A 10,897-nucleotide genomic window follows, 5' to 3' on the forward strand; every position below is an offset into this window, starting at 1 on the left:
GTGTGTATCCCTCCTGATCCCATCCTTTTTCAGTTTTCCTTTCTTACCCCTGACAACCCCCTGTCCTGCATCTCAAAATCTTCATATGAGAGAGATCATATGATAATTGTCTTTCTCTGATTGACTTATTTCATTCAGCATAATACTGTCTAGTTCCATCCACATCATTGCAAATGGCAAGATTTCATTTCTTTTTATGGCTGCATAGTATTCCATTGTATATATACCACATCTTCTTTATCCATTCATCCGTTGATGGACATCTAGGTTCTTTCCATAGTTTGGCTATTGTGGACATTACTGCTATAAACATTCCAGTGCACATTCCCCTTCGGATCAGTACATTTGTATCTTTAGGGTAAATACCCAGTAATATGATTGCTGGGTCATAGGGTAGCTCTACTGTCAACTTTTTGAGGAACCTCCATGCTGTTTTCCAGAGTTAAAGCCTCCATTTTTAATTGCATCTCATGAATAGCCTTTTGGTTTCAAGTTGCTTAGATTTCAGTTCTTCTATTTCTCTGGAAAGGGATTCTCTAGTGTCTTCTATGCTTTTTCAAGCTCAGCTAATGGCTTTATAATCATTCTAAATTCCAGTTCTGATATCTTACTTATATCTGTACTGATTTGGTCCCTGGCAGTCATTACTGCCCCTTGTTCTCTTTTTTGAGGTGAGTTTTTCCATCTTGTTATTCTTCCAGAAAGTAATCATCACTTTTCTATTTGCAGACTTGCAGGAATTCTTTTCTTAGGTGTCTGGTTGAGTTCACAGGTGTTCAGAATGTTTTGATAGCTATCTAGCTGAATTCCTGAGACCAGACAAAACTAAAGTCTCCTACTTCTCTGCCATCTTGAAAAGTTTCCCTATAAATGTATCTTAAAACACTGAATCTTATACTTTATTTTTTAATAAGACTTTATGTATTTATTTATTTATTTATTTGAGACAGGGAGAGAAAGCACACACATGCCCATGAGTTGGGAGGAAGAGCAGAGGAAGAAAAAATCTCAAGCAGACTTCTCGCTGAGCCCAGAACCCAAGGTCAGGCTCGATCTTCACAACCCTGAGACCATGACCTGAGAAGAAATCAAGAGTCAGACACCTAACACTGCAACACCCAGGCACCCCAAATTACATACTTTAATTGAATGGATTATATGTAGGTGAATTATATCTCAGAAAGCTGTTAACATTTAAAAAAATACAGTATTTAGCAGCCTAGTCACCTAAAATATATATTGAAGTAAAAGGATGGAGATAGATATAACATGGTAACATTAGTAAAAACAAACAAAAAACACTAGAGAAGCTATATTAATTTCAGAAAAGACAATCTTTAAAGTGAGAAAAGCTATCAAGGATAAAGGGCATTATATTTAATAAAGTGATTTCCAAGAGACATAACAAATCTTAATATCTATGCACCCAACAAAAGAGAATCAAAATACCTGAGGTAAAAACTGATAGAATGATGAAGAAAAATAGAAAAATCCACTCATATTTGGAAGCTCTAACAGCACTCTTTCAGTAACTGATAGATCAAAAGCCATCTTAAAATCTATTCTTCAGAAATTGAGGAACCTCTGAAAGTTAATGAACAACTTCATTAGACTGTTGACTTCATGACTCTTAGTTTCCCAAACATTTATTGCTAATTATTAAAAGAAAAATCATAATTTTGGTAAGAAGGACCTAACTTAGGTTTAGTGACCATATTCCCTAGTTGTCAACATAAAGACAAAACAAAACCATGTCTTTATTCTCTATACTGAAAATACAGATTTTACTGCTATTGAGGTTTATATCTATCAACTTGAAATTAAAATATTATTAGCAAAATTTAATTCAAAATTCAACATTAATATGAAATACTCTCATAAATATAAAGGACAAGGGGAAGAAATATGTCTTTTAGGTTCTCTCTCACTTAAACTTTCTATTTCTTGAATTTCCGGAGGATTCTATCACGAATTTGCTTGGTCTTGACACTGTAGACAATGGGGTTCATTAGGGGTGGGACCAGCAAGTAAACATTGGCCATGAGCACATGGACAATTGGGGAAGCATTCTGCCCATAGCGACGGATCATAGAGAGCCCAATCATTGGTATATAGAAAGTGAGTACGGCACAGATGTGGGAGATGCAGGTGTTGAGGGCTTTCATCCTCTCTGTCTTGGAGGCTATACTCAATACTGTGCCAAGGATGAGGATATAGGAGAGGAGAAGAAGCAGTGAATCAAGTCCCATGGAGCAAATGACCACCATGAGGCCATAGATGCTACTCACTTGACGGCTGGATACAGTTGTTTTTATGAGGTCCTGGTGTAGGCAGAATGGGTAGGAGAGAATATTGACAGGATGATATTGAAGCCTCTTTAGGAGGAAGGAAGCTGGAAAGACCAGAGCCAAGGCCCTTCCAGCAATTGCCAACCCAATTCCAATGATTACACCATTGGTTAGAATGGCCACATAGCGCAGGGGCTCTCGGATTGCTACCAAGCGGTCAAAGGCCATGGCCAACAGCACAGCTGACTCAATAATTGAGAAAACATGAATGAAGTACATCTGGATCAGGCAAGCATTAAAGGAGATCTCCCGGGCATGGAACCAGAAGATGCTGAACATTGTAGGTAAGGTAGTTGTGGATAGGCCCAGGTCAGTAAGAGCCAGCATTGATAGAAAGTAGTACATTGGTTGGTGGAGGGAAGGCTCAGTTCTGATGATAAACAGAATGGTAATGTTTCCCGATATTGAGGCGGCATAAACCAAAAAGATGGGGATGGAAATCAAGCTATATCTGCTTTCAAGGCCTGAGAAGCCTGTCAGGAGGAAGCGAGGGTACAAGACAGAGCTATTGAAGACAGACATCATGGTGATGGAGGTGCCCTCAATCTAAGTGGGAAGACAAGAACCTGCAACAATTCATGTACAGTCAATATTGCAAGAAGAACCAATGCTCTGATGCATGCTGCTCTGCATAGTCTTTCTAGTCATTCCTTTGTTCATTATATATAATTACCACCCACATTTATTATCTTCCCAATTAATCTATTTCATCACTGTACATTTATTGAGAATATATTTTATAAAAGGAAAACTGCTAAAAATGCTGAAATGTAGAGAAATATATAAAAACAGAATTCAAATACTTATAGCCTAGTAAATGGAGAGATCTAAAATCAACGTAGTAGTTTAATACAAACGCCTACAAAACATAGAAAGAGGAAGTTAACTTGACCCAGAGATGTCAGGGAAGATTTAATGAAGGCAGATTTATTTATTTATGACCTGATTCAAGATCTGAACCCAGTCTTGAATTAGGCCTTCAATGACAAATATAAAATAGAGGGAACAAAAAGCTTTGTTGGCTATTCTATGCTGATTGAAAACCAGGTAAATGCAGAAAGATGTTAGCATTATACATGTAAATGAATGCCACTGAGCAAAACAGTAGGATAGGGTGATTTTCAGATAGTTATCAGAGTGAAGATTGAATAGAAATGGACCATAATTTTGAAGGAATTTGTGTATAAATATAAAGAACTTAGACTTAATCTTAGAAGACACAATATAGTCATTTTAATAAAAAGTAAACAGTATGACCACATTTATATTATATTGCCATCAAACTAGAATCATTGATAAGAATAGACTAAAGTTTGGCAATAGAAGGCAGGGAAATCCTTTAGAAGGTTATCATAGTAATATTTAAAAGTGGATGAAAGTAAAATGTGGGATGATAAAGGATAAATAGATATAAATGTTGCATAGGGAGAAAAGATACTGGTTGATGATCATATGGTAGGAATGTGAAAAAGAAAAAAAAAACAAGGCAATTTCAATTATTTGGTAGACTGTGGTGTCATCTATTGAAACAAACAAGCAAAAATTCAAGAGGACCTCATGAAGAACTTGTGAAACTAGCAGGTAAGATTAATTTAATTTTATTAGGATAAATTTGAGGCATGCATGTCAAGGGAGCAATGGTATATTGGGTTCCATAGGGAGTTGTGGAAAGGGAAATTACTCCTACTCAAGGAAATTTGGAATGATGCCTAATAGGGCAAGGATACACAGAAATGCATTCTTAAAAAAATGAAAACAACAATAACAAAAAGAACACCTGACATTTTATATTAAGAGTGTTAGAGTTTTAGTGCTCAGGGCTCAGGTCCCAATAGATGGAATGCACTGTAGGGAACATAAGAGGCAGAAGTGACCAGGGACTGGGGAAGATGAGGCATTATAGAAAAGATCCCTAAAGACTAATTACTTAGACATTATGGCCACCCAATTCCCATTACTTTGGACACTAAACATAAATTCTTTTTCTACTTAGCATATTTGATGTCACAGTTTCTCCAAAATTCATGTGACCCCCAATGTATCTTGCTCCACCAATACAATTACATTCCATAGTTTTCTCTGACAGACATAATAAAAATAAGTAATTCCCTCACCCCCTACAATGACCGCAGGAGATTTTCCACTTTGCTACCATCTTCCTTGCATTTTTGGAGAGAGAACAATGAAGAGAAGAACTGCTTTACATATCTTCATCCTGTGATGTATACACTATACTATTCATAACATATTGGGCAATGCTGGTCTTTATACACCTCTCTAATTATCCTAGCTTTTTATAGTCACAAACTTCTGGTCTGCTTCAACATCACTTGAACAATAACTGTCATCATGTTGACAGTTGAGCACACTTATTTTCTTCTTCCTTGACACCCTGCCTCAAATCTTTCAAAATCTTGAGACTTCATCCTGGCCACATATGCCAAGTCTTCCCTCTGAGATCACTTTCTCCTATTACTTCAATTTAAAGACTCCTCTGACGTAGGATATTCATAATCCATCTTCCAAAAATGGGTCTATTGGATGTAGACAGGTGCTTTCAGTGTTACTCTTCTAGAGTCAGAGGAAGTCTAATGACAACTGTCATTCACTATCTCTATCACTTTGGACAGATTAGTAAACTTCTTTGAGCATAAAATCTGGGAACCATATTACCTTACTTAAGAGATTATGTAAGAAAATGTAGCTAAAGTTCTTGCACAGAGTCTGAGACATTTGGGCTTAAGTGAAGCAAAATGTTAATGGAGATACCAAAGTACCCACAATTTTAAGTGTACCAAATTTAAGTGTAACAGGAATCCAAAGGCAGATGTGACCTGGAGTATCTAAGTTATCACTTATAAAGACACTACACTTCAAGGCTTCTCTTGAGAACTATTTTGTCAAATTTCTTTTTGGCCCATAATACTGCCAAGAGTGTATGATACAGGGGAGAATGAGATAGAGGAGGTACTCAAGTCACCATGAACACTATCATCATCATTTTTAATGGTATAATTTTTAGTTAATATCAGATACCAATGTTTCAAAGAACAGAGATTTCAGTACGTCATTCCTATCATGTGTACTACCTATATCTGGAGATGAGTTTACAATGGTATCCCATCCTAGGGCTCTTTTGATCAGCCTTTGAAGATGATACTCTGGCTCACTTTGGGGGAAATGATACTCTATACCTCTGACTTATCCTAAAGCTGTGAATTTGCATGAGCAAAGACTGGTCTTACCTCTTGACTTATCCTTCTACTTCTTGGATTCTTCAAAGTATTAAGTACTTATAATTTCTTGCCCATTTTGCTCACTTTTGAACCCTTCCTTTAGGCATACCTGAGTCCTCAAGTGTGGACAGCCATCCACCCTGCTACAGATTTGCTGGACTCCATTCTGCCAGGCCAAGGGAATTGTTGCAGGTAGAGAAATCCACTGAATATGGACATAAAAGAAGACTAAAAAGCACAATGGCAGGTAGATCTCCAAGGAAAGTATAGAGGTCCTGAATGAGGCATCCGTTTCTCCTTTAGCAACTCCAGAGCCAAGATAACATGTTTGCTTTCAGCATCTCTGACTCTACCCAGCTAGGTGCTTTAGCCATATTACACTTCTTGGCTTTAACTACTTTAAACTGCATTGCCCCTCTTGACTAGCTATCCCCTCAGGAACATTCTTTTTTTTTTTTTTTTCTTAATGTAAACTTCAGAGAGGATAAATGCCACTGGAGATTTTATTCCTGCTCAGACAAAGGAGATGATTATGCCAAATTCCCAAACTGGGACTCCAGATTTGCTAGCAACTGAGCAGTGTCCTTGGGATCCTCTGATGGAGTAAAATAGTGAATTTAGTCAGAATAGTGTACTAGAAAAAGTCTGTGCTCTGAATAAAAGACAAAGGCAGCAGTTATTTACTAGCAGTTGAATGTTGGGAAAATTACAATAGTTCCTCCTTACTTTAAAGTGGTTTCACTTTATGTGGTTTCAGTTACCCAAGATCAATTGTGGTCTGGAAGCAGATGATCCTCCTTCTAAAGTATCATCAGAAGGTCAGTTGTGGCACAGGCTTCATGCACTAGAAATATAAATCATAGCTTCTTTCCTCATTGCACTTTATTTGGTGCCTTGATCAAGCCTTCTCTGAAATAACCTTCTTCTAATGTGGCACCAAAAGGAAAAAAAAAAGATGAAAATAAAAAACAGACAAATAGACCAAAGAATAATTAACATGTGAGACATTCAAAGGCTCTAAAGATACACGAGAGAAGAGAACAACACAGAACCAATATCTGAGGGACAATGGCCCAGAAATTTCCATCTGAAACTAGTGTTCTGCAGATTATCAGGAATTTATGTCTTTCTTGAAACCTTATTTGAAAGTTTTATAGAAAGAAAATCCCAGGCCCAGATAGCCTTTTTGTTTGAAGATTTCATTTATTTATTTGAGATGGAGAACACAAGTAGGCAGAGAGGCAGGCAGAGAGAGAGGGGGAAGCAGGCTCCCTGCCGAGCAGGGAGCCTGATGTGGGGCTCAATCCCAGGACCCCAAGATCATGACCTGAGCTGAAGGCAGAGGCTTAACCCACTGAGCCACCCGGGTCCCTCCCGGATAGCATTTTTAATGAGTAACTAAAACAGAAAGAAGAAGAATAATAGAAATCCTACATATGTATTTCTAGAGAATATAAAAAGAGGGATCACTTCTTCATGATTTTTATGAGGCAAGTATAACTGTATGCCATTACCAGAAAATGACATCACAGAAAACAAATATCAAAGAGCAAAATACTCTGCAAAATTGATTATGAAATTCGAAACCAAATATTAATAACTGTAATCCAATGACTACATGCACATGCGTGCGCATGCACAGACACACACACACACTCTGATCCTGTTGGATTTTTATGATAATACATAATCAGTATTAAATTTAGTCAAATAATTTTTCTTCATCAGTCTGGAGTAACAAATGATTTTCTCCTTTTTGCTTGTTTAAGTCAAGCATCAAAGTTGTTTTACATGCAAAAATCACACAGTATAATTAACTATATGTAATATAGTGAATAAGGCATATATAGAAAATATAGTGAGTATAGTAGATATAAAATATACTGACTAAAAGGGATAAATCACTTGGTAATGTAGATTGATAAAGAAAAATATTTGACTAATACTGATAATCCTTATTAAAACATATTAAACTAAAAAAGTCTTGATCTGATTTTAAAAACAAAAATAAAGTTGATGTCCAGTTTCTTCTGGTTTCTCATGTCCTAACAATGAGGAAAAAACTGAACAGACTGAAAATCAACCATCTCTTCTTGGATCCATGAGAGAAAGGACACAGGGCAAAACAGCACCACCAAGAACGGAGAGTCAGGGAATATAGGGAGTCACAGCTTACAGAGTAGAGGCTCACAAGAAAGATGGCTTCAGGAGACACCACTAGTGTAGGAAAATCTGAACCAAATTAATAGGTTACTGGAACCTCAGCGTGGACAAGTCTGACAGTTAAAATCCGCAGGGGGACCCAATAATGGCAGAGGGTGGAGAGTAAAATAACGTGATATTTGCCTCCAGAAACACTGGAGAAAATTTTTCTCATGCTCCAAGCATGGAGAAGGGAAAGGGACCATTTTGAAATATGCCATTGCTCTCTGTTCATTTTCATAAGGCCTTAGGAGAAATTAGTTAATCAGGGCCTAACCTGCTAGAGTATTAGCATCTAACTGACCTTAGGAAAGCAAAATACCCAACTCCAGCCCTCTCTAGCTTGTCCATGTGGGAGATGGAAATACCCAACTCCTGTCCATGCTAGCTGTTCTATTTCATCTAAGGCAGGAGAATTAAAACAAAACAAAATAAAACAAACTAAGAAACAGCTGTGAAGTTCAAATTTCAGGCGTATAGATAGTCTCACTGAAAGACTGAAACTTAATCATAAGACTATAGGATACTTCTGCCTACCCCCACATATCTTCATGTATATTAATAAAACCCTATTTAAAGTAGTTCTTTTTACTTGGTACATCCTGTCCAGCTATTAGGGGAGGGAAGAAGCTTCCTAAAAGGCTGAAAATATAATTTGAAGAAACAGAGCAAGCATCAGAACTAAGTATGACAAGGATAGTTGAATTATCAGACCAGGAATTTAAAAACCTTATTATTAATTAATATGCTAACAACTCTAATGGATAAGGTAGAAAGCATGCAAGAACAGATGAAATTTCCTTTTCTCAACCTAGCCAAATGGAAGCCTCCACAACCCTTTTCTGTCTATACTTAAACACAATGCTTAGGAGTAGAGGAATAAGAATTATGTACCTTCTCCCAGGCTCAGACACTGAATTTAGCCTTTTCTTAAGGCTTAGAATAAAAAATCATGGCTCTTTGCTCTTACTTTGTTCCACCTTCCTGAACAAGGATGTCTCTGTGAGAATTAAATTTCATCTTTCATCTTTATCACAGTTTTTCTGGGAACCTCTCATCCCAGGGTTTCTAAGAAAGCAAACTTTGAAATAAAATTTAGTCTGCAATATGTTTCAGATAGAGAGTCCTTGGGATAAACACCCTAAGATGAAGAGGGATAGAAGTAGAATTGTCAGAAGGAGAAATTGAGCTGTGAGTCATATCTGATGCTATCTATGGTCCATACCACAGAAGGTTCTAGGGGTAAAATTGTCCAAGTGAATTGTTTTGCACTGGCCAAAAAGGTCAGGGATTTATACCTTATATCTCAGTGGTTGGATAGGTCCTGACCTTGGGTGAGGCTCATATCTGCAACTGAGGAAATTCTTGAAGAGGCTGAAAGGCAAAGGCTCTTTACTGACGGCCCTTCCAGCAGCTGAGGCTACAAATCGTTTATTGAAGTGGGATCTGGGCAGGAGCATATCCATGGCCATTACAACTCATTTCAGAGTCATTTCTTTTCTTAGGTAATGTGAGATAGTTCGGGAAAGTCTCAAGTTTCTCCTGGAGATGGGGGTATATTACTAACACATACTCTTTCTACAGTCTTTTTTTGTTTCATTCTACCTCCCCTTCCTGGAACACCTTACCCGGTGGGGTGCTGGTAAATGCTTAACAACCAACTCTCTAGGAAAATGTTTAAAAGCTTTGGTATATAGTGTTTACCTATTTTTGTTGTGTATTATATAATGTATACATAATGTATTTCCATCATGACCAGTTTCAAACTACCAATGTTTTATAGAACATGGATTTGGAACAAGATATTGCACAACTGGCTTTCATAAGCCAAAGAAGCTAGCTTCAGCACACCACTTTCTTTCACATTTAGTCTAGATGGCAAGAATGAATCTGACCCACTAGACACAGCCAAAGTGTCAATTGCTTCAATCTTTAATAACAATATTGTACTATTTACTTATTTCAATGATAGCATCTGTTAACTTTAATAATCCTTTTATAAATGTGTCTCTGCTATTAAACATTAATTCTTTAACATTAAGACCATGCATTCTATATTTTACATATCCACAGTTTTGCAAGCACTGAGTGCCGCAAAATGTATTTCATTTTTCTCAGTATGTTTTACTTGGATGAACAAATAGGCAATATCATTTACACTTATGAGTACACTTATGATGGTTGGGGGAGGCCAGCCCGAGAGTGATGTGTTAGTGTAGCAGTCATGATAAATAGTAAAATATCACTAATGAAAGCATATGTGTAAAGCATATTAGTGAAAAAAGAGAAGTCACAGGTTATTGACAATAAAGAAACTGAGAAAGACAATAATACTAAAGATCTACATAGAAATGTAGAACAAGAGGAGAACATTTTTATTAAAAGATAATGATGGCTATTCTGCACAACTCCCAACCTACTCACTGAGGAAGACATGAAATTCTGTGCTGTTGAACAAAGAATCTATACATATGCCTCTCAGGCTTTCTGGAGCAACTCCCATGTGTCTTCTTCAGTATTTGCTGATAAACTGAAGAAGCTGATAGACCTGCAGCGGCCAGGGGAGAAAAGACCTATCACTGTGTGATGATGAGGTGAAAACTTAGTTTAGAGCCAACAGCCACAGTAGAAGTTCAAAGTTTTGTCAAAAAACTCAATTTCCAAACTTGCCCCAAGAAGTCAGAAATCTTTTCATTAAAAAATATGACATTGAGAGACACAATATGGGCAAATGAGAGAGATTTATTCCTGCATCATAAACATGAGAAATTATATAAACAGCTACATTTTATGAATAAAATTCTATTATTGTCATTCATAGTAATAATTTAATGATATCAACAATTTTGTAGTTTTCAAAAGTAATCTTTACACACATTGTCCCTTGTAAGTCTCAATTATTTGGGGCATAGAAAAGAACATACTTAGCACAATTTGGTTATGAAAAATCTGAATCTCATAAGGGTTGATGATTAACTGAGATCACATATCAAGGGAGTGAAAGAATTATATATTTAACCTGTTGACCAAGACCCAAGTATTTTACTTCTCATCTACTCAGACAGCTGCCCCAAGATTTTTTCAGTGGGAAATCTTGAGAATGTAGGTTAT

At 36.8% G+C, this 10,897-nt stretch overlaps 1 protein-coding gene across 1 annotated transcript; it reads right to left on the minus strand.

Moving 5' to 3' along the window:
• Positions 1-1,937: 1,937 nt before the first annotated feature.
• LOC101680742 (olfactory receptor 51G2-like) lies at positions 1,938-2,873 on the minus strand. Its single transcript, XM_013064294.1, has one exon. The coding sequence runs from the start codon at positions 2,871-2,873 to the stop codon at positions 1,938-1,940; it is 936 nt and encodes a 311-aa protein (XP_012919748.1).
• Between the last annotated feature and the right edge of the window lie 8,024 nt (positions 2,874-10,897).

This window comes from Mustela putorius, unplaced genomic scaffold, assembly GCF_011764305.1.
Source record: "Mustela putorius furo isolate JIRA1106 unplaced genomic scaffold, ASM1176430v1.1 tig00003987_pilon_pilon_pilon, whole genome shotgun sequence".
Lineage (NCBI taxonomy): Eukaryota > Metazoa > Chordata > Mammalia > Carnivora > Mustelidae > Mustela > Mustela putorius.